The sequence below is a fragment of the Marmota monax genome, unplaced genomic scaffold (assembly GCF_021218885.2).
Source record: "Marmota monax isolate L192 unplaced genomic scaffold, Marmota_monax_Labrador192_F-V1.1 WCK01_AAM20220418_F8-fsc00001, whole genome shotgun sequence".
Classification (NCBI taxonomy): domain Eukaryota; kingdom Metazoa; phylum Chordata; class Mammalia; order Rodentia; family Sciuridae; genus Marmota; species Marmota monax.
In genome coordinates, this window is record NW_026693777.1 from 59,426,660 (window position 1) to 59,450,853 (window position 24,194).

The 24,194-nt window shown below is 36.9% G+C and overlaps 2 protein-coding genes across 7 annotated transcripts in view; one reads left to right on the plus strand and one right to left on the minus strand.

Annotated features, from left to right (window-relative positions):
• The window catches only part of Sltm (SAFB like transcription modulator), a 45,341-nt gene extending 38,698 nt beyond the window's left edge, over nucleotides 1–6,643 (minus strand). For all 6 annotated transcript variants that reach the window (XM_058584845.1, XM_058584843.1, XM_058584844.1 and 3 more), the window contains exons 1-2: nucleotides 6,482–6,643; nucleotides 5,436–5,523 (exon numbers count right to left, since the gene is read on the minus strand). In XM_058584845.1, the coding sequence (XP_058440828.1) occupies nucleotides 5,436–5,523; nucleotides 6,482–6,643 (250 nt within the window). The remainder of the gene's footprint in view (nucleotides 1–5,435; nucleotides 5,524–6,481) is intronic.
• A 721-nt stretch (nucleotides 6,644–7,364) lies between these two features.
• Nucleotides 7,365–24,194, plus strand: part of Rnf111 (ring finger protein 111) — a 120,951-nt gene continuing 104,121 nt past the window's right edge. The window contains exon 1 of the mRNA XM_046460889.2: nucleotides 7,365–7,518. The gene's annotated coding sequence lies outside the window, so the exon portion shown is untranslated. The remainder of the gene's footprint in view (nucleotides 7,519–24,194) is intronic.

The following is a 24,194-nucleotide window of genomic DNA, read 5'->3' on the forward strand; positions in this document are numbered from 1 at the left end:
TGTTCCTGGGTTTAATCTCCAATACCACCACCACCAAAAAAAAAAAAAACAAAAAAACTACTTTTAGGGGAATGTGGGGAAGAGAAAGAAAGAAAAAATACATGCTATGAAATAGTTTATGTTCATTATAATAAATCTGGAAATACCAAAAGTATAATTTTAAACTCTCTTAAATGTATTATCTAAAGATAACCAGAATAAGCAATTTAGTGAGACCCTGTTTCAAAAAAGCGGTGTGGGGGAGGAACTGGGGTTCGGTGGTAAAGTACCCCTGAGTTAAATCCTCAATATGTGTATGTGTCTGTATGGTAGGGTGGACCAGGATGAACATTTCTGGCATTCACTCATAAACATAGGAGATTTTTTTTTTAATATTTATTTTTTGGTTAGATACAATACCTTTATTTTGTTTATTTATTTATTTTTATGTGGAGTTGAGGATCAAAACCAGGGCCTTGAGCATGCTAGGCAAGGGCTCCACTGCTGAGCCACAACCCCAGCCCCCCCCACATAGGAGATTTTTGAAAGGTGGTAAAAACTGGGTTCCTAATGGGTTAACTTTTATATCTATCAATTTTTAAAAGTCCTGCTTAACACTCAGAATAGTTGAAAGAATCAAACAAAGCAATGTAGAAGTTTTTTGAAAAATGTGAAGTATATAAAATACTTTGGAAACTGGTAGGGGGTAAGAGAGATGAATGGAAATGATGTTAAATTTCAAGCTTTAATCTAGAACAGTCAATAGTTCTTAACTCTAGTTGCATTTGAGAATCAATGCGTCTAGAAATGACGCCTGGGCCCACAACAGGGAAATGGAAATCCAATCTCAGTGGGGGCAGATAAGCCTGGTGTCTCCTGTATTTTTTTAAAGTTCAAATGACTCTGCATTGCAGAGTGTAGACTATTATTTAGATGATTGAATGTAATTAAAGAAGCATAAAGAAGGTTATCATTTTCAGATTCTCCAGATAAGAGAAAAAACTGAATTCTACCATTAATAAAACATGTATACAGTATGGAACTATTCTAGTTGTTGAAAAGTGGGAGGGCAATGTTTAAAATAAACTTCCTACAAGCACTTATACACGTACCTACACACACCTTAGAACAACAAATCGTTACCCTTATGACAAATTAAGGGTAGTGGAATTAAGAGCAATTTTCACTTTTTGTATTTTTCTGGACCATCTTATTTTTAAAATAGAAATATTTCACTCTTATAATATGGAAAATATTACCATAAAGGTACAATGCAAACTAGTATTGTGAGGTAGTAGGAATACCATATAAAGCTACTCAGGCTGTGAACTTTACAATGTGAACAGTTAACTCCTGGAACTACAAAACACCAAGGCCCTTATTATTATAGTCAAGAGTATAGTTGATTAAATCAATCAATAAATTCTACCCATAAAGTCTAAGCCATTGTTCAACATCTTCACTAAAACCTTATGTCATCAACAAATTATATATAGTGCTATATGCCTGTAATCCCAGGAACTCAGCAAGCTGAGGTAAGTTTGAGGCCAGCCTCAGCAATTTAGTGAGGCCTTAGAATTTAGTGAGACTCTGTCTCAAAATAAAAAATAAAAAGGGCTGGGGATTTAACTCAGTGGTGAAGCACTCCTGGGTTCAATCCCCAGTACCAAAAAGGAAGAAAAAAAAAAGAAAAGAACATATTTATTTTTTCTGTAATTCCTGCACAATCAACATTTTATTTTACATGAGTTCATAAAAAAGAGAATAAAGACTAAAAAGTCTTCCTCTGTCTCTAATTCAGAATACCTAGAAGATGACTGATTCAGAAAAAGTACTGCAACAGAAAATTTTAACTCTCTACCAGGATTCTTGATAAATACCATATTTGATATTAAAAAAATGAAAAAAGTATCAAAGTGCTTTGGTGATAAATATATGGTAAATTAGTTTCAACATCAGTAAACCCATTATATATAATTCTGAATACTATACTGATTAAACACATAACTTTTGCTGAAGTTTATAGGTAATTTTAAAAGTTAAAAATCTAAACAAAAATAATATTGCATTATCAGATGAACCAAAAGACTTTATAATCTCTACAACAAGCTAATGAGGAATTAGTTCTACCTGTTTAACTGCTTTCTTGACATACGCCCACATAATTCAACAGTAAATCTCACTGGGTAAAACTTTCATCTAGGTTACTTATTAAAAGGCTCCTAGCAAAGAAACTGTAAAAAGACTCAGAAGGGAAAAACAATCCAAGACACAAACTGTTCAACTATACTTACTACATGTAAACAGATTTTATAAATGTTACTATAAATACCAGAACCCACTATAATATAATCAACGCTTATTACAAGTAAGTGTTTATAACTGCATTTAAAAAAGTTCCACAGTATTCTTAAGAATATAGGTTGGGTGCAGTGGCACACAACTGTAATACCAGGATTGCAAATTCTAGGCCAGCCTCAGTTACTTAGCAAAGACCTAAGCAACTCTATCTCAAAATAAAAAATAAAAAGGTCTGGAATGTGACTCAGTGGTTAAGTGCCCTTGGGTTCAATCCCCAGAACAACAACAACAACAACAAAAAAGTAGGTTCCTTTTAACATGTCTAAGCACAATCATTTTAACAGGCTTTCTTTGTGTGTGCACACGTGAGCAAGGGATTGAACCCAAGGCCTTGCCCGGTGAGCAAAACCCCCAGCACATACAACTTTTAAAAAAGAAAAAGCTACCCTATATTTATCTTCTAAAAGAATAAGCTCCATGTTTCACTAAAGTAATTTTTCCAAATCCATGAAATTTCTTTCTTGCTTTCTTATCATTTAACTTTTATTTGCTAACTTAAAAATATCATAAGGATTACTTTTCCAGATAAGCTATTATTTATGCGTGTGTGTGTATATATATATATATATATTTTTTTTTTTTTTTTTTTTTTAAGAGAGAGAGAGAATTCCCCAATATTTATTTTCTAGTTTTCAGCGGACACAACATCCTTGTTTGTACGTGGTGCTGAGGATCGAACCCGGGCCGCACACGTGCCAGGCGAGTGCGCTACCGCTTGAGCCACATCCCCAGCCCCATATGTATATATTTTAACAGAAAGTGCTTTTGTTCTTTCTTCTGACAATATGTAAGTATTAAATTTCAAAACTAAGAGTCTTATAAACTAGTAAAATTTCCAATTTCACAGTAAAAGAAACAAACTAATTGAAGGGGGAAAAATTGCATGACCAAGATGAAATTATTTTCAATATAGATACCACAAAGTAATAAAATTTGGCAAAAATAGCACAATGTAGTAATTTAGCAACTAGACTGAAAAACTGACATAATGGTAAAAAGCCAATACTTAATTGTTTATAAACTTAGTTTAAAAATACATTAAATATCAATCTTGATCAATTTTCCTTATAGAAGTTTGGTCTCTAAAAAATGTTTTTCAAACTTCTTAATTAAAACAATCTTAGGAAGCTGGCAGATTAGCTCATGGTAGAGCACCTGCCTAGGATGGGTGAGGACCTGGGTTTTAGCCCCTGTACAACAAAGTAAATATAAATAATAATCTTATCTATAGGTACCTTAATTGTAAATTAATTCAAACTAAGTTCTGATTTGGGGCTTTATACTATGCTCTTTGTAATTTATACAATATTCAGAATAATGGTAGGTGAAATTCAAGAAGACTAGAGCTATTTGTCATGCATGTCCTAGAATAAGGCTTATTAATTAAGTACTCGGTAGTCTGTACAACTTCTTAAAACACCTTAACATCAAAGTTATGGAAAAAATAAAGTTCAAGTATCTTTATAATCTTATCAAAGGAAAAAATAACATACTGACAAAAATAAATGCTTATTCTTTAAAAAATACTGATACTGAAAAATTCCTTAAGTATACTGCTGAAATTATTTCTAAGGGTAAGATAAATGAAGTTTCTAGTTAAAAAAAAAAAAAGAGGGGGGATATAAAAAGAAAAGTAGGTGAGAACTGAATAAATCAAATGAAATTTACTCTAAATGCTAAAATCATTAATAGTCAACTCAAATAACTTGGAACTGTGATTAATACACAGCATCTGTCATATTATCACAACATGCCAAATAAAAGATATGAATCAAAACCCTATAAGAAAAATGGTTAATTCCTAATATACTTATTTTTTAATTTTTATACTTCTCCATTTTAGAAGATCCATTTGACTTCTCAGCAGAGGAATCTTGACATAAGCTTCTCTAAACACAGAGTAATGTATCTTTCAAGGTGATACAAATGTATCTCTTAAAGGGCTACCCTGAGTCCCCATTACATTAAAAGCCACAGCCCTTCTTACTCTTCTAAATTCTATCTCCACCTCTGCCATTCCCATCTCACCGAGGAAATGCTTCTTAGCCCTTTTCAATTTCCTTTTGACACAAACGGGGGTCTCTCGATATAGTGAGTTGGACTAGTCCAGATGCTGCTTGCCTAAGGATAAAGTTCAAAGTCCCCTCTTTTCAAGATTAACCAATTCAATTATTTTATTCTAATTATAATCACCCAGTAGTAGTAGTATCATTTGGATCACACAAAGCAGTAAAGAAAGTTAGATTACAAAACAAAATGCTTTAGATGTCATGACATATTCTGCATGGAAACTATAGATAGCTACCAGGTTAGGATACAGATATAAGTCATGTCCACCCTCTGCCTGTCCTCTGAAGAGAGGGATTTGCAATTATTCAAATAAAGAGTTTACTCACCAGACTCTTCAAAAAACACCCAAGTGTTATCAAAATGTTTATTTAGCTATATACTAAATCACCATATCCTGGAAATATACCTAGTCTAATTTAGAAGTTATAAAATAAAAATCTTTAACATTCCTATAGCTTCAAACTTTTTTTAAAGCTAATTAATCATGATTTTTCCCCCTACCTTGTTAGTACAATTGGTGAAGTCTCTTTGAATTTCACTGAAAATTATTAGAATGTATAATGGCATAAATGCAAATTAAGTTCACTAAGTCAAACAAAATACTAGCATTAAAGTTACAGAATTTTAAAAAACTAGAGAGAACAGCAAGGAGCCAAGGTGAAAGATTTGGTAGGAATTCCATCAATACTCTGCCAATTGTGGGGCAAGGTAGACATGTATTAAAGTGGATTTTATTCTTCCAAGTCTTCACACTATGAAGAATCATTACGCAACTTGACTTTATACTTTTGTATGGAAGCAATAAAGAACTGTTCTAACTTTCTGATCAGCTTCAGCCGAATCTTAAAGGATACAAGTTACACAGAGCCTGGCAACAGTAACTTTTCTTCCTTGACCCAAGAAGGCAGAGTGCCAGAGGGAAATAGCAAAGAGTAGCACTATATAAACAGGGCAAGTGGCACAAGAGCAGAGGCAAGTTATATAACCAAAATATATTTTAAAATATGTTCATAACTCGTAACAACCTTTGCCTTTGGTTGGTTTCTTGTTTGGAGTATCAGTTGAAACAGTTAATTCAATATTATCTGGATCGCCTCCTTCCTCTTCAATAGCCTACATTAGAAAGAGAAGTTAATATGCTACACAATCTATCTAAACTTATTTTATAAAAAAAGAAATGAAAAAAATTAGCAAACCTCAAGCCTCAAGACATTAGAATTGCCAGTTATCTCATAAACCTACTTCAAAAATTAAGCTACACCAAAGAGTGAAGGAAACTTTCAGGGGAAAAATATTAGGTATCAAAATCACATGGAGCTTTAAATTCTACCGAGTCGATAATTAAATATCATACATCATTGTACTGAAGAAAAATCTAAATATGCTCTATTGCAGAAAAGTTTCTAGCTACTAAAGGAAATAACTAGGTTTTTTTTTTTCCCTTGATCTCTATAGCGCAAACTTACTGCTCCTCTACTACAATTCCACCGCTCAAATAAACAGAAAGCTAATCAGGGATGAAAACGGTTATTATACTGATACAAAAACTAAAAGCCCAGTGAAAACAAGACCTTTTTCTCACCCACCCATCAACTCCCACTACCAATTACCCCAAGATGGGAAGGAAACGGTTGGGCACAATTAAACGGTAACTTCGCAGAAGTCACCAAAGTAACCATTCCCTCCGAGCCCAAGAAATGCACACGCTCACCATGGCTAAAGGCTGGGAATCCAGCGCCTCCCAGGTCTCCACGATCGCCCTTGGGAGGCCGCGCCGGCCGGCCGCTGCCCTCGCAGCACGGCGGGGACGTCCCGGGGGAGGCGGGGCGCGCTCGGCTGCGGCGGCCGGTCCCGGGTGGCTCGCGGGCCCGTCGCAGGCCCTGCCCGGCGCGCGGGGGCGGGGGCTACACGGGAGGGTCTTCGCCCTCCTTGCGCACGCGGGCACCGCCCGGGGCCTCCCTACAGCGCTGCCCCGCGGGTCTTGGCGGCTGCGGGCGGCCAGGGTCTGCGGCGGAAGGGGGGCGCCGAGGCGCGGCCTAAGCTCCTCTTCGCGGATCTCGCCGGGCCTCACCTGCTTGAGTCGGGAGACCAGCACAGTCTTGACTCCGGTGATGTCTAAGTTCCGCCGCTTCAGCTCGGACTTGAGATCGATGACCCGCAGATCGGTGATCTTTTTACCTTCCGCCTGACCCGGGGCAGCCGAGGCTGCCACAGCACCGGTAGCGGCAGCCATCTTAGAAGAGCAGCGCGCTGCCGAGGCAGCGAGTGGGCTGCAGGGCGGCGGCAGCACCGCCAACTTCCACCCAGGCCTCGGCGGCCGGCGGCGCCGCGCAGCGCTGCGCACAATGAGCCGCTGGCCCCGCCCCCGGTCCGCCACCCCGGCGCAACCTGCAGCCGCAGCCGGCACCCGGATGACGGGCGCGCGTGCGCAAACTGGCGCGGGGACGGACGAGGCGCGCTCCGCGAAGCCGGCTGCGGCCACCTGGGCGGTGCGACCCCGCTGCGTGGGCTGCGAGGTCAGCCACATCCAACCGCACCAACGTCCGTCGCGCCGCGGTTCCCCGCGGCTTCGTTAGCCATTTTCTTGCAACGTCTCGAGTTTTGAGCAACAGCAGTGGGCTGGACGCTACGAGGCATAGATAGTTCGCTCGTTACTCAACACAAACGAAGGGGGCGTGTGCACGCGCCGAACTTCTCCCAGGGAAATACTTATTCAGTTCTGCTGAATAATCGAAAAAAATGTGGCCAGTGGGCACTAATGAACTGGGGTCCCCGAGTTCCATTCCAAAGGCCTCCAAGGAAACCTAGGGCCGTGCTGTGCGACACTGTCTGTCTCAGAGAAAAATGTCATGCTTTCAACCCACTAAAGCTTACTTTATTTCAGGGCTCCCCCTGCTTGCTTGAAAACCAGGAAAACTTCCACTTGTTACGTGCCTCGGTTTGCCATCCTCCATGGTGGACCCGACGACTTAACACGAAACTGTTTACTGAATGAGGAAATCAGTTTTAAAATACTTGTTGCCATAATCATACGCGATGTTCACTGTTTTGTCCCTCAAACTTTGGGATTCCAAGAACGGTGACCTTATGGAAGACCGATCAGAACAAGTGAGTACCTATTCCTAATTTTAGCCAGTATAATTAATTATCAACACATTGATGGAATGAAACTATAAGTTCTATTAACTGAGTATGATGCACAATTATATAGTCTGGCATTTCCTGCCTCTCCCCGCCCCACACCCCCTCCCCCAATCGTTTCCTGGTTTTAAAACTGAAATTGATGAGGTCAGGACTCACTTTAGGTTGCTTTTTAAATTTTTTTTTATCGAATGATTAACTCAAAAGGAGGAAGACTTTATAAAATGATTATTATATAAATAATTATATAATTATAAAATAATTATGTTATTTAAAATACTTCCTGACGTTCAAATAGTTCTTCACGGTTTCTAAGACACTTTGACATACAGCAACCCCCTTAATCCTTCCCAACTCTACGAGGTAAATCTCTCCAAGGCTTAGAGAGATTAAATGACTTGTCCATGTTCACACAGCTGGTAGGTGGCATAGCTGTGCTCCTGATCCCAGCCTCCTGATTCAAAATCCAGTTCTATCTCTACCAAAACATTGGTTTCACAGTTATGAGTTTTAGAATTCAAAGGCTCTTTGGAAATTTTCTGGCCCAATCTCTTTTCCCTCTCTCTCATTCTTTGGCTCACTCCCCTCCACCCTCATGTAATAAAGATTTTAAAAGGTTTACTAAGGGGCCAACAACTAACTATTGGCCCGTTTGCTTTAAATGTCAGATTTCAACCCAATGTCTTTCCCACTCTTCCTGCGGACACTTTATTTATTTATTCATATATTTAATTTTTGGTACTGAAGACTGAACCCAGGGGTGTTTAACCACTGAACCACATCCCCATCCTTTTTAATTTTTTTTTTTTTTTTTTAATTTTGAGACAGGATCTCACTAAATTGCTGAGGCTGGCCTTGAACTTGCAATCCTCCTGCCTCTGCCTCCCAGGTCTCTAGGATTATGGCATGGCCACCGTGCCCAGCTAGCTTCCTGTGTACACTTTAGAAGCAGGAATGGGGGTAGGGTGTGTTACAGCAACCCAAAACTAGCAGTATGTTTAAAGGGAATGGATTTTTATTTGACTGTCTTTTAAGAAAACAAAACAAAAAATCTATAAAAAAGTTACCTTAAAATAGGTATCTATTACTTCTGATCTAATGCACTTGAGGAAGCTGTAACATCACTAGCCAAAATGCTGAGAGTATTTAACCTGAATCTGATAAAGACAATCAGACAATTGTAGTTGAAATAACCGCTCTTCTGGACTCTTTAAAAGAGCAGTATTGTGAAAATGAAAGCAATAGAGTTGCTCTAGAATAAAAATGACTAGCCGGGGATGTAGCTCATTAGTAGAGCTCTTGCCTGCCATTGTCCTGGGTTCAATCCCCAGCATTGCATAACAAATAAACAAACAAAACCCTCAAATATTCAAACTGTTAGAATAAAAATGACTAGACAGCTAAATTGAATGTGTGATTTTGTTTTGGAGCCTGAATCAAAGTGAGGAGGAAGGTGGCTACCAAGGGGACAATTAGAAAATTTGTGATGATTGGGAGTCTTGACATATTAGATTTTGTCATTATACCAATGTAAAATATTTGGAGTGTGATATAATCATGTAAAATGTCCTAGTTCTTAAGTGATGGATGCTGACATTCTTGGAAGGTATTCTGTCATTCTGTCTGCAGTTTACTTGTGATTGGGGGAAAGAGAAAAAGCAACTGTGGCAATATGTTATCAATCATTAAAATAAATGTAGCAAAATGTTACTAATTGGGGGGATATAATAAATTTTATAGTGCTTAAACATTTAAAAAATAGATTTGAAGTTACTCATGATAACTTGTGGGGGAGACCCATACACAAATCTATGGGTTCTTTTGTTTGTTAGTAGAGAAAATATAAAATGGAGAAAATGTCACTTTTAACATAGAATATTTAACTTTGCCATTTAACCTATGAGTATTATTTTTAAATAATTCACTTTTCAGTGAATGTTTCTTTGGTACAATTTTTTGTTACCATATTTTAGTATCTTAAGTTAAGAAATATGAGAGTTTTTTCTCAATATTCAGCTTATTGTTTGGATATATTCCATTTCATTTTTCCTACAATCAATAGTCTTATCTCCCATTCTTTGCAAATGCACTAAACAGTGTTATGGATAAGACCAATATTTGACCTGTTCTAGCTACAACTATTTTATATACATATTTATATTTTTTCCATGTAACAAATAATCTTCAAAAAGTAATAAGAACCTACATTTTTTTTGTATAAACCTCTCACCATTTGAGTTTTTGGCATTCATGTTATTTTGATTCTAGAAAATCTTATTCAACAAGTATCTATTGAGTATTCGATATCTTAAATGTATCTTAAATCAACTGTGGGAAGGTAATGATTACCTTACCTACCTTGTTCATTATTGTATGAGCTCCTACAGAGTGTACACTGAATTCTGATTACTTTAATGAAAACAGAAACTGACTTGCCCTTATGAAGTTTACACTCTGATGTTAAACTAAAACATTAATCGATCATAAAAACATGTAAAATTGCAACTGTAGCTAGAGCAATGAAGAAATAGAACATAGAGCTCTTAAAGCTTATAATAAAAAACCTTTAGGATTGATCAAATGATGGTTATTTTATGGAAGTAAAATCTGGCATTAAAAAATGTCAATAATTGGGCTGGGTTTGTGGCTCACTGGTAGAGAGCTTGCCTCACATGTGTGAGGCACTGGGTTCAATTCTCAGCACCACATATAAATAAAGGAATAAAATAAAGGTCCTTCAAAACTAAAAACTATTTTTAAAAAAATGTCAATAATTAGTCTGAGAACACAGGATAAGTTGAAGATCCAGAATGATTCAAATTCATTGCAGTTTTAAAATTATGACATCTTATTTTCCATCAAAGTTTATTTGCATTCCCAAAGAGTTTTCTTCCTTCGTCCTAATGCTAAGTCCCAATCTTATACTGTTTATTCCATTGTTTATTTCATTATTGTATGAGCTTCTATAGAGTGTACCCTCAATAATGATTACTTTAATGAAAACAGAAACTGACTTGCCCTTATGAATTTACACTCTGATGTTAAACTGAAACATTAATCAATTTGGGCGGGGGGGCACTTAAACTCTGCTAACCATTTCCCTGTTCAACAACATCATTCCTTACTCCTACTTTGGAATATACTTTTAAACATTTCTTATCTTGCAACATCTTTACTTGACCCAGCTGTTTCCTATTGGCAACTGTTGAATTATTGTGTTCTTCTCTTAATGGAAAGTGCATAGCTTCTGGTTATGCCAGAGGTAGTAAATCAGATACAAAATCCTTAACCAAATATGTATTTTTAAAATGTACATATCAAAAGCATCAAAGAACTAACAAGATTGTGAGAAATTACTGGGCAAAAAATTGAAAGAAAGCAAAATCTAGTGAGAGGAGCCCATCATTTGGAATAGAAGGAGGTATTCGCTAATGTCCTAAAGCTGTTGAGATATTGAACATCATGTTTGAATGATTTGAGAGTCAAAGGTACAAAAGGAAAAAAGAAAATCTTTTCATGGTACTGGAGATAGAACCCAAGGGTGCTTTGCCATTGAGCTACATTCCTAGCTGTCTTTATTTTTTATTTTGAGAGGTCTCACTAGGTTGCCCAGGCTGACATCCTGCCTCAAACTCCTAAATCGCTGAGATTAATATATAGGTGTGCACCATGGCACCCACCCAAAGGTACAAAATTTGAAGACCAGGATCTGCTAAAGGAAGGAGACCATTTCAGGCTTTGTTTTGAGACATTACAGGGCTCTCTGTGGAAGAAAAGATAAATTTGTAGAAAGGAAAACCTTCATGGACGTCAGCTATGCTTGGCATCACACAGATAACATGAAGTCATATCCCAATACCTATATCACATTAGTGCCATTGCTATGCAAGTATAAATAATCTCTAAAGGAATATACAGAAAGGTAAACTATGTCCACAAATATTTCTACAAATATTTAAAATATTGCATTGTCTGGCATTCACTCAGGCTCACAAGGAGACAAATCCCATGAATAGAAACTACCACAAACAACAGAAAACAGGTCCTAGGTTCTGCAGGTAGTAGTATTACCAGATACCTAGTATGAATAAGCAAGTAACTACAACTTGAAAAATTAAAAAGTATCATTACAGAATCAAGAAAAGAGTCAGTAGAAATTCTAGAATTGAAAAATGATATAAATAAAACCAAGAAATTGGTTTATGGATTCTTCAATATATTAGACACAGCTGAGATAGATTTTATGATTTGGAGAGTGAATCAGAAGAAAATCAAGAATGAACTATAAGGGCTAGCGATATAACTCAGTGGTAGAGTCCTTGCCTAGCATGTATCAGGTCCTGGGTTCAATCCCTAGCACCATAAAACAAACATAATTAACCAAGGAAAGGCAAAAAGATTGGAAGTATAGAAGAAAACATATTAATTAGTGTCTTAGCAAGAAAAAGATTAAAAACTGGAATTGAATAGGTCAGGTTTTTTTAGTTTGTTTTGTTTTTCCTTACACTGGGGAAAAAGCCTAGGGTACTCTATTGCTAAGTCATATCCCAAGTCCTTTTTGTATTTCTTTTATTTATTTATTAGTTTTAGGTGGACACAATATCTTTATTTTATTTTTACTTGGTGCTGAGAATCAAACCCAGTGCCTCATGCATGCTAGGCGAGCACACTACCACTTGAGCCACATCCCCAGCCCTCTATTTCTTTTTTCTTTTCTTTCTTTCCAGGGATTAAATCCAAGGGCACTTAACCACTGAGCTGCATCCCAGTCCCCCTCCCTTTTTAATTTTTTTTTTTTTTAAGTTGTAGATGGACACAATACCTTTATTTTATTTATTTATTTTTATGTGGTGCTGAGGATCAAACCCCCCAATGCCTCACATGAGTTAAGCAAGTGCTCTACCACTGAACTACAACCCCTGGCCCCTCAGCTCTTTTTATATTTTATTTAGAGACAGGATCTTGCTGAGTTGTTTAGGGTCTCGCTAAATTGCTGAGGCAGGTTTTGAACTCGCAGTCCTCTTGCCTCAGCCTCAGTGCTGGGATTACAGGCTTGAGCCACTGTTCCCAGCTCTATTTGTTATCTTAAGACAGGGTCTTGCTTAATTGGCCAGGCTAGCCTCAGATGTGGGATCCTACTGCCTGAGCTTGTGGAACATCTGGGATTACAGATGTGCACCCAGCTCAACCCAGACAAGTTTAATAAAGGATTATTTCATTTGTTTTTTACAGTGCTGGGGATCAAACCCAGTGCATTAGGTATACCAGGCAAGAGCTCTGTGAACCGAGTTGCATCCCTAGCCCAATAAAGGGATTATTAACAAAGATGTGAGCAAGGTTTAGTGAAATCACAAAAGATACTATGCTTGGGTTAAAACTATTGGAAGCTGTTATAACTCTAAGCCTCGTAAGCAAGGAATTAATAAATTATTAAAACTCAGAAAAGATAGCCCTATGGGGAGGACTGTGTGACAGGCCCATGGCTCTAATGGGGGATATAGCCATGGTGACTTCATAGCAAGGAAGCCATGGGATCGTGGTAGCAATAAATATACCAGCCTCAACCTAGATGATATTATCTATTTTAAAAATTGTTAGAATTTATGAGATAGTTTAGCTTAGTTTCTGGACACAGTATCAACTTCATTTCTATATAGCAGTCATTAACAAAATGAAATATTGAAAAAAATCTCATTTAAAATTATTAAAAGTCAATCAAATTTAAACTGGTTATATATTTATGCCACAAAATAATAATATATTTACAATAATATCAAAAATATCAAGTGCTAGGCTGGGGTTGTAGCTCAGTGGTAGAGTGCTTGCCTAGCATGTATAAAGCTCTGGGTTGAATTCTCAGCACTACATATAAACAAAATAAACTAAAGGTCCATCAACAACTAAAAAAATTTTTTTTTAAATATAAAGTTTCGGGGCTGGGGATGTGGCTCAAGTGGTAGCGCGCTCGCCTGGCATGCGTGCGGCCCGGGTTCGATCCTCAGCACCGCATACAAACAAAGATGTTATGTCTGCCGATAACTAAAAATAAATAAATATTAAAAATAAAAAAAAAAATAAAAAAAATAAAGTTTCTAGGAACAAAGCTAATAAGTATGTGGAAGATTTTGTATAGAAAACTATACAACTTTCTGAGGGAATTATGAAAGACCTAAATATATGGAGAGATATCAGTTTAAAGGATTTAAAAAGCTCAGTATTGCTGGGTGTAATGGTGCATGCCTATAATCCTTGCAATTTGGGGGGCTGAGGCAGGAAGATCATGTTTAAGGCCAGCCTGGGCAATTTAGTGAGATCCTGTCTCAAAAAATCACTGAGGATGTTGCTTAGTGATAAAGTGCCCCTGGGTTTAATTCCCAATACCACAAAAATAAATAAATAGCTCAATATTGTAAAACTATCAAGTCATCCTAAATTGATATATTTATTCAATGGAGTGTGAAGCAGAAAACTACCCTATTTTTGAGTAGAATTAGAGAAATTCATTCAGATTTTATGTGGAATGCAAATGATTAAGAATAACCAAAACCCTGCTGGGGTTATGGCTCAGTGGTAGAGCGTTCACCTTGCACGTGTGAGACCCTGGGTTCAATTCTCAGTACCACATAAAAATAAATAAACAAAATAAAGATATTGTGCCTATGTATAAATAAACAAATATTAAAAAAAAAGAATAACAAAAACCTTTTGTTTACTTATTTATTGAGTGCTGGGATCAAACAAAGAGCCTCACACAGGCTACCAAAAACCTCTGAAGAATGAAAACCAGGCATCAGCACTTGTTCTGTGGTAGGTCAAGCATTATTTTAAAGTGTGGAGTTAGCAAAGAGATTGACAGACCAGTGGGATAGAATAGAGAGATCAAAAATAGATTCATGGGGCTGGAGTTGTGGCGCAGTGGTAGAGCGCTCGCCTGGCATGTGCCAGGCCCTGGGTCCAATCCTCAGAACCACATAAAAATAAATAAAAAATAAAGGTATTGTTGTTCAACTACAACTAAAAAATAAATATTAAAAATAAAATAGATTCATGAACTTGTTTTTTTCCCCAATCTAGTACCCCAGAGCAGTGGTGTGAGGACAGTTTTTTGTTGTTGTTGTTTTTGTTTTTTGTTTTGATAAATTACACTGGAATTGCTCCTTTACATCAAACACTAGAAATCAATTCCCTGTGGATTGTAGATCTGAATATGAGGGGAAATAATGTTTTTAGAAGATTATCATGCTGAGAACACAATGTCACAGTGCATAAATCTAAAATGAAAAATAAAAGTGGGGAAATATTCAAGGTAAGATGTAAGAAGACTACACAAAATGAACCATGAACCAAGAAAACTAATAGGCAAGGACATCACCATGTTATATATATTTTTTTTTTTTAGTTTTCGGCAGACACAACATCTTTGTTTGTATGTGGTGCTGAGGATCGAACCCGGGCCGCACGCATAACAGGCAAGCGCGCTACCGCTTGAGCCATATCCCCAGCCCGACATCACCATGTTAAAGCTTTGTATTTTTCTAGAACAAATGCAGACAATAATGAGGGTTCTGTGTAGTTTCCTGACCCAGGAAATAGGTTGTTGTTGTTATTGTTGTTTGTCTTATTTTGATTTTCCTTTTTTTGCAATGGAGAATCCTTTGGAGTTCAGTCTCTAATATCAGCTAGATTTTCCATTGTGTTAAGCTATTTGAGGGAGAAATATAACACATCATTCCTTAGATTTGTCTCTTCAAAGATCAATTAAGAGAATATTGTCAGGATCTTGGATTTGGAAAAAATTTACTTGTAAGTACACAAAAAGCACCAATTACAAATGAAAATATGTTTTTATTTATTTTTCAGTTTTTGATATTGGGGATTGAACCCAGGGGTGCTTTACCACTGAGCTCCATCCCCAGCCCTTTTTATTTTTTGAGGCAGGTTCCCACTAAATTGCTGAGACTGGCCTTGAACTTGTGATCCTCCTGCCTCAGCCACTTGAGTCACTGGAATTAAGGTATGCATAATGACACCCAGCCAAAGGAAAAGACTGATATAAATGACTACATTAAAATTAAGAATTTCTGGGTTGGGGTTGTGGCTCAGTGGTAAAGTGCTTACCTAGCACATGTGAGGCACTGGGTTTGATTCTCAGCATCACATAAAAATACATAAATAAAGGCATCGTGTTCATCTATAACTAAAATTTTTTTAAAAAAAAATTAAGAATTTCTGCTTATGAAACAATAGCATTAAAGAAAGAATACTGCAGCCAGACACAGTGGTACAGGCCTATAATTCCGGCAATTCTGGAATCTGAGGCAGGAGTATAATAAGTTCAAAACCAGCCTTATCAACATATGAGGCCCTAAGCAACTTAGTGAGACCCTATCTCAATAAATAAATAAATGAAACAGGCTGGGGATGTGACTCAGTGTTGAGGCCCTCTGTTCAATCCCTGGTACCAAGCCAAACCAAACCAAACAAAACACACATACACACAAAAAAGCTGCAATACTAAATCCACACACCCCAGCATAATGCCTAAAGCAGAGACCTTAATAATATACACGTTAGACAAGGATACGTAGTAACTGGAACTCTTTTAACAGTGAGAGAAAAAAATAGGTACAACTACTATAGCAAACTACTTATAACTATCCAAGAAAATTACATCACTTCATATTATTTGGCCCATAAATTTACTTCTAATGTAGGCTCTATAGAAAAAACAAATATAGTCATGTTCTATATAACATTTCAGTCATCACTAAACTGCATATAGATGGTGGTCCCATTAGATTATATCACCTCATGACATTGTAGCCATCTTAGTTTGTATAAGTACTCTCTATGATGTTCACACAATGACAGAATCACCAAGTGATGCAATTCTCAGAACATATCTACATCATTAAGCAGCACATGGTTTTGTAGTGAGCAGCAATATTTATAATAGCCACAACCTAGAAGCACTCCAATATCAATTAACAGTAAAACGGGTAAACAAATTGTGATATAGTTACACAATGTAATACTCTACAATAATCTGAAGCAATTGTAATTTCATGTTGCAATGTGGATAAATCTAACAAAAAGTGATGTTGGAAGAAACCAAATATAAAAGAATATAGTTGGCCCATTTATCTGATTGAAATAAATATAATATTTAGAGATACATATCAAAGTGGTAAATCTATAAAGGAAAGCAGCTAGTGATTGCTAGACTGTGGGTATAGCTCAAGTGGTAGAGTGCATTCTTAGCATATACAAGGCTATGGATTCAATACCCTAGCACCAAAGAAAGGAGGAAAAAAAGAAAGAAATAGAAGAAAAAACATGAATGAATGAAGAGAAAAAAAGAAGAAAATGATTCTATTAGAAAATGAAAGTGATCAATGAAGCTCATAATTACGTATAATTTTAATGTATCGAAAATTATCTTAAAAAAAAGAATGTGCCATAAAAGTCCAGATAATGTTTAATCTTTGTTGGAATTGGGCAGTCTTGTGCAGGGTTTCTGGAATGATAATAGGATTCTATTTCTCCTGCCCCCCCCCCTGCCTTTTTTTTTGGTACTGGGGATTGAACCCAGGGGTACTTAACCACTGTGCCAGATCCCTATCATTTTTTCATTTTTTATTTTTGAAACAGGATCTTGTTAAGTTGCTTAGGGTCTCACTAAGTTTCTAAAGCTGGCTTTGGACTTGTGATCCTCCTACCTCAGCCTCTTGAGAAGCTGGGATTATAGGTGCTACTGCCCCCAGCCCTATTGTACTTTTTTTGGTACTGGGGATTGAACTCAGGGGCACTTGACTACTGAGCCACATCCCCAGCCCTATTTTTTATTTTATTTATGGACAGGGTTTCACTGAGTTGCTTAGCATCTCGCTGTTGCTGAGGCTGGCTTTGAACTTGTGATAAAGTTATTATGTCCATCAGCCTCCCGAGCTGCTGGGATTACAGGTTACAGGTGTGTGCAACCTTGAAGGGCTATTATTGCACTTCTTGATACAGATGTTGGTTACATGGTTGTCACCCCAATACTAATTTATCAATATGTTTGTTTTCTAAAATTTCTGTACATATATTACATTTGTAATTTACAAAGGTTAAAAATTGAAAACATGGATTTTTGGACCATATAAACATGGATTTAAATTTTACTTTTGAAGTTAACAGATGGTGATATACTTTTATCTTAAAAACTCATCTTGCTAGGCATGGTGCTGCATGCTTGTAATCTCAGAGACAAGAGGCTGAGGTAGAAGGATCAAACATTCAAGGCTAGTCTGGGCACTTAGTGAGACCCTGTCTCAAAATAAAAAATGAAAAGGGCTAAGGGTATAGCTCATTTGTAGAATACCCCTGAGTTAAATCTCCAGTACCACAAAAACAAAAACAAAACTCAGAAAGCCAAGGTAGGAGAATCACAGGTTCAAAGTCAGCAACTCATTGAGGCTGTAAGAAACCTAGTGAGGCCCAGTATCAAAATTTAAAAATTTGAATAAAAGGTGTGTGTGTTGCGGGAGTGAGGGTGGGGGGGTGGGGGGGGGAGGATTTGGCTCAGTGGTAAAGCACTTGCCTAGCACATGTTAGGCACTGGGTTCAATCCTCAGCATCACCTAAAAAACAAATAGCTAAAATAAAGTTATTATTTCCACCTACAACTAAAAAAGGGGGGATGCTGGGGATATGGCTCAGTGGTTAAGTGCCCTTGGGTTCAATCCCTGGCACCAAAAAAAAAAAAAAAAGTGCCATGTAATGAGGACTTAGTCTTGTTACTTCTAATTTCCTTCTTATATCTTTCAAACCCACCAAATAATAAATGCCTGTATGATAATCTCCAAAGAGGTTATTATGGTAGTCAGCCTCTAAGTAGCTTCTGCTATTCACACCATCAAGCAGTCTTCTTCCATATTGAATAGGGCTGAACTGTGCAACTAAAAGGATAATGAAGAAATATGTGTTGAATTCTAAGACTAGGCCATAAAAAGGTTGTGGCTTCCATCTTCCCATCCCTTGGATCATTTGCTCTTGAGAAATTCATTGCTGTGTTGTAAGGATACTTAATTAGTCTAAGGAGAAGTCCACGTGGCAAGAAACTGAGATCTCTTGATAACAACCTGTATCAACTCACCATCCTTTTGAGTTAGCTGTCTTGGAATGGGATCCTCCAGCCTCAGTCAAGTCTTAAATAATGCAGCCATAGCTGATATCTTGGCTGAAAGTTTATAAGAGATTCTGAGATAGGATCTCCCCATTCAAGCCACTCCAAACTTCCCCTGACACACAATTCCTGTGTAAGACATTTTTAAAATTTTTATGTTATACTCTTACATGATTTTTATGAAGTAAAATGAATTATGCAGTAATTATTATAATATAATACAAAGGAGCAATAATGTAACAAACAGGAATTTGATTTATTCTGAAATTTGTCTTCAGGAGAGATGATTTCTAAGAGATGGACTAAGAAGGAAAAAAAGAGGGAAAAGGAGAGTGGATAGAGCTAGGATGGGCAAGGAAAGGGCTGTGTGTTGAGATAAAAGTCTTTACTCAACAAATAAAGCAGCATTTGTTTTCAAGATCTGTTATTGGAATGTCAATTCCATGCTCTGCATGAGTCAATAGATGGAGAGAAAAAGACACAGGAGACCCTAAAGGATATACAGTCTAGTGGAGAGACAAGCAAATTAACATTTACTATTCAATATAAATACTGAACTACTTTAAAATGATGGAGATAGAGAGTGCTATGAGAACCAGGAACAGTGACGCATGCCTATAATCCCAGTGACTTAGGAAGCTGAGGCTGGAAGATAACAAGTTTGAGGCCAGCCTTGGCAACTTAGCAAGATCCTAAGAAACTTAGTGAGATGCTGTCTCAAAAGAAAAAAAAAGAAAAAAAAAAAAAAAAAAAGAAAAGACTAGGGATGTGGTTCAATTAAATCCCCAGTACCAGTAAAAAAAAAAAAAAAAAAAAAAAAAAGATGATCTATGGGTCCTAAAATAAATTTGGTACACTTTCTAATGAAGGTGATATCTGAATTGAGTTTTGAAAGATCAGAAGAATGGGAGAAGTGGTAATGGAGGAGGCCGCATATAGGGCAATAGGAGACATGAGAGAGCCTGTTGCAGTCAAGAAATTGCATGTATGCTGCAAGGGGAGACTGGTGGTGAGGAATGAGCCTGGAGAGGCAGCCTAGAGTTTCCCACATGTACTGTAGTAAGGAAGAAGGCAGAAAGACCAGTTAGGGAGCCGTTGATGTATTAAGGTGGAGTGGGAAGGGATGAATTACAAAAGCAGAATCTATAGGTCTTAGTCATCAGATGGATATGACATAATGATATTCACTGAGATACTAGAGAAACACATTCATAGTGAGAAAGGGATTAGAGTTGAGTTTAAAGCTAGGAACATTAAAGTTAGGAACCTTAAGGCACAAGCTGGGTATGTGGCTTAGTGGTAGAATTCTTGCACAGTATGGGAGAGGCCCTGGGTTTGATCCCTAGCACTGAAGAGGGAAAAAAAAAAAAAAAGTGAGTGATGAGGAGGAAAGGACTGAAAAGGAAATTCTGAATTTTCAATCTGGTCTTTTCTTTTACAGTTAAATTTTCCAGAAGATGTGCCTACTTTTGCCATTTCTTCCTTCCTCAACTCACATTTCCTCTTAACCCACTTTGGCATGACCACTGTCTCTACTATTGCAATGAATTTGCTCTTCTTAGATTTGTCAGCAACCTATTAACTGCTCTATTTAAGTATATTTTAAAGTTTATGTCCTATGTTCCTACCTACCACCTCTCATCATTTCATGTGGACAGCACTTCCTGTTTAAAACTCCTTTCCTGATGTTCCACTTTCTTCCTACCTTTGTAAATATACTGTTTTCTTTGTAGATTCTCTTTATTTCTAAGACAGCATCCAAATGTCCCAATTCTCAGGTTCATATGATAGATACTAGAGGTTGACTCAATTAACACCCCTTTCAGTCCCCCTTTTCCTAGCTTTGTTCTGCTATAAAGTTTGGAAAGATGAAATACTCAATTCTTTATCTTTCCTTGAAGTTAGGGATGTCCATGTGACATAGTTTAGGACCATGAGCTACAGAGAGAAAGCTCAGGAGAGTTTCCCCTTCCCTTTAAAAAGACAATCTGGTAGAAGTGGGAATGTGGCTCAGTGATAGAGTGCTTTCATAGAATGTGCAAAGCCTTAGGTTCAATCTCCAGCACTGAAAAAGAAATTAATTTTAAAAAGACAATCTGAAAGAAGAGTTTTTTCATCCTTTTGCCTTTCTCTTGCCTAGAACATGTATTTAAACTTGTGATCTTTGGATCATGAGAATAAAATCTACATGACAAAGATGGTTTAAGAGAAAAATTATGTTTACTTGCTGGTATCTTTAAGCCATATGGACAATGAACTGCCTGCCTCCAGTCTTTTTATTACATAAGTAAACTGCATGTGTTTAAATTACTCATGGTCAAGTTAAAACCCTGATAAAAGTTTGTGTTCTGGGCATTTTGTATCCTTTTCCATTGCTCTTCAAGGAAATCTTGTCTACCACCTTGACTTCAGTTATCATCCATACAGACTTGACTTATAAAAATCCATATCTCTGAGTGTCAGATGAAAATATCCACTTGCCTATTGGATATTTACACTTAGATTTCCACCTCAGTGAAATTCAATACATTCACATTTTCTTATGACTTTCACCTTAAAAGAACAGATATTTTTCTTAAGCATAACAAACACCTTAAAGAATAAACATACAGAGGTTATTGCTAGACAAAACACTAAAATGATATTCTAGATCCAATTTTTACTTGTCTCCAAATTTATTCTAAGTCTTCCCGTGATTATAGTCACTCACTCAACAATGATGGTGGAGATTTGCCATCTTAAGGAAGCAGAAATTTCTGGGTTGGAGAATATATGACTGTGGAGTAGTTACAGCCGGAAGTTCAGATTGGAACATGAGATCTAAGGACTACATTCTGGAATGAATGATTCTACCAGACTCCCAGAGGGTAGACTGTCCTTTCTTATTATTGCTATCGGAGTAAGGAGCCTTGAGTCAACACATTTCAGTTAAGATTTTTATCATCTACCATTTTGGGATAGAGGTATGGCTCTGCTACAACTCTATTGCTATTTTACTAATAGTACATTTTTAAATATTTTAATTTAAAACATAAAACTTTTCACCAGTTTTCTGATGTATGGTTGAACTAGTCTGGACTGAAAGGATTGTCTAGGTTCAAAGATTACTGAGGGGTCGCATAAATGATTCACTATTAAACCTATAAAAAAAGCCATGAACAAATACATAAAAGATCAATGATATGAGTAAATGTGGTTCCTCAAAGCCTACCTTTATTCTTCATGATGGTCAACAGTCCAGAATGGTAATGGAAATGAAAGAAATCTTCCAGGCCAGAAGTGCCAGGTCGAAGAACTAGCTGCCTTTTGTGTTATTTTAAAGCTGCAGTGAAGTGAGGTGAGGCAAACACAGCTGTGCTCTAATGCACCCTATTGTCATATGGGGAAATCCTTCCTGTGCCGTAATTTATCACTCTTCGGTTTCAAGTTCAATGGCGTACTTGAAGTTTCAGTGCATCAGGTCTTGCTATGGCTTTTCTTTCCTTTTTCTTTTCCCCTCCCTCCCCACTGTGGTACTAAAGATCAAACCCAGGGCACTGAGCTTGCTAGGCAGGTGCTCTAGCACTAAGCTACATCCCCAGTCTTACTGTGGCTTTTCAAAAGGATAAAGAAATTTCTTTGAATTTTATAACTCATGTTTCTTGGACTTGAGTAATATTTAATTAAGTTACATAATTAGAATAACACATGAAACTGGAAAAACAGGTTTTGGAACAAATGTGTCTGACTCATGGTAAGCAGACACCCTAATTTTTGACAGCAGACATGCATGATCATTGTAGAGAGTAGCCAATTAGCTTTAAGAGTTTGATATGCCCTGGGTATCAGATAGTGTATTTCACAAAGGGAATAGTGAATATGGATTATAGTGAATATAGATTAGGATGATGAGTTGGGTAAGAGAAGGCCAGTCAAGAACATTTTTATTCAATATAAATATGTAGACAATTTGGATTTGTTCTATGTTGGAGTTTAGGAGGATCTCTTCATTTGTCCATATTTTCTTTTTTTTTTTTATTTTTTTTCTCTTTTTTTAAGTCCATATTTTCTTTAATTACTTTCTGTAGTTTCCATATCCTTCAAGGCAAGTTCCTCAGTTGTTATAATAGATTCTTCATCAATACTTTAATTGGATCCCCATGCAAAGGTAATGCTGTATTTACTTTCATCTTCCTAGATGCCCAGGTAGTTATGTTGTAACCTCTATAGGTTACAACCTGTATGGCCAATGGAAATTGGGTGGAACTGATGTAAGTCATTTTTATGTCTTGCCTTTCAAAATAACTTGGGCAATCTTCCAGTCTTATCTTCACCTCTGTTACCTTGAAGGCCTCATGATCCAGGTAATATACCTACAAGATGGCATAGGTTCACTTGAACCACAAGAACTGGCACAGAATTGAGAAATAAACTTTGTCATATTAAGTCACTACAATTTGGGGGTTTGTCTGTTGTAGCAGATAGTGTTGATTCCTGTATTTAATACAACAGCTCACATAATACATGAAATTGATAAGATGGGTTGCCCATAGAGCACAACTGGATGATTGCAGGACAATTGTGGAATGAAAAACTTTCATGACACACCCTTTTGCAACAAAAATATATATATGGTCATATTTTGCTTAATGATGGAGATATGTTTTGAGAAATGTGTTATTTCATCATTGTGTGACCATCATAGTATGTGCTTAGACAAAATAAATGACTACAAAGTCACTAGGCAAAACAGTTTTATGGGACCACCATCACATATGGTGTTCATTATAGACCAAAATGTTGTTACGCAGAACATGACTGTATCCCTGTGTAAATATACATGGATCAAGACACAAAACATTTTAAGGGGGGGTGATACCAGGGATTGAACTCCATGCCTGGCAAGACACAAAACATTTTTAGCATCTAAGAAGATTCTTACACTTCTTTCCAATTAATATCTACCCTTTTCAAGATAACCACGATTCTGACATCACATGATCCATTAATTTACTCATTCCTCTTTCATATAAGTGGATTCATGTAATATTTACTCTTTCTTTTTGGTATCCTTTTATACAACATCTGTGAAATTAATCTATTTTGTTGCATGTATCAGTAGTTCTTTTTATGCAACTTTATTTTTAATTAAATTTTTTTGTGGTGCTGGGGAGTTCTTTTTATCTTACTGTGTAATATTACATTGTCTGATTTTACCACATTTGCTTATTCATTTTCCTCTTAATAGACATTTGAGCAATTTCCAGTTTGGAGTTGTTATGAATAAAGCTAAGAAATAAAGCTATGATCCCAGCGGCTTGGGAGACTGAGGCAGGAGGATCAAGAGTTCAAAGGCAGCCTCAGCAAAAGTGAGGCACTAAGCAACTCAGTGAGACCCTGTCCCTAAATAAAATCAAAATAGGGCTGTGGATGTGTCTCAGTGGTTGAGTGCCCCTGAGTTCAATCCCCAATGTCAAAATAATAATAATAAAATAAA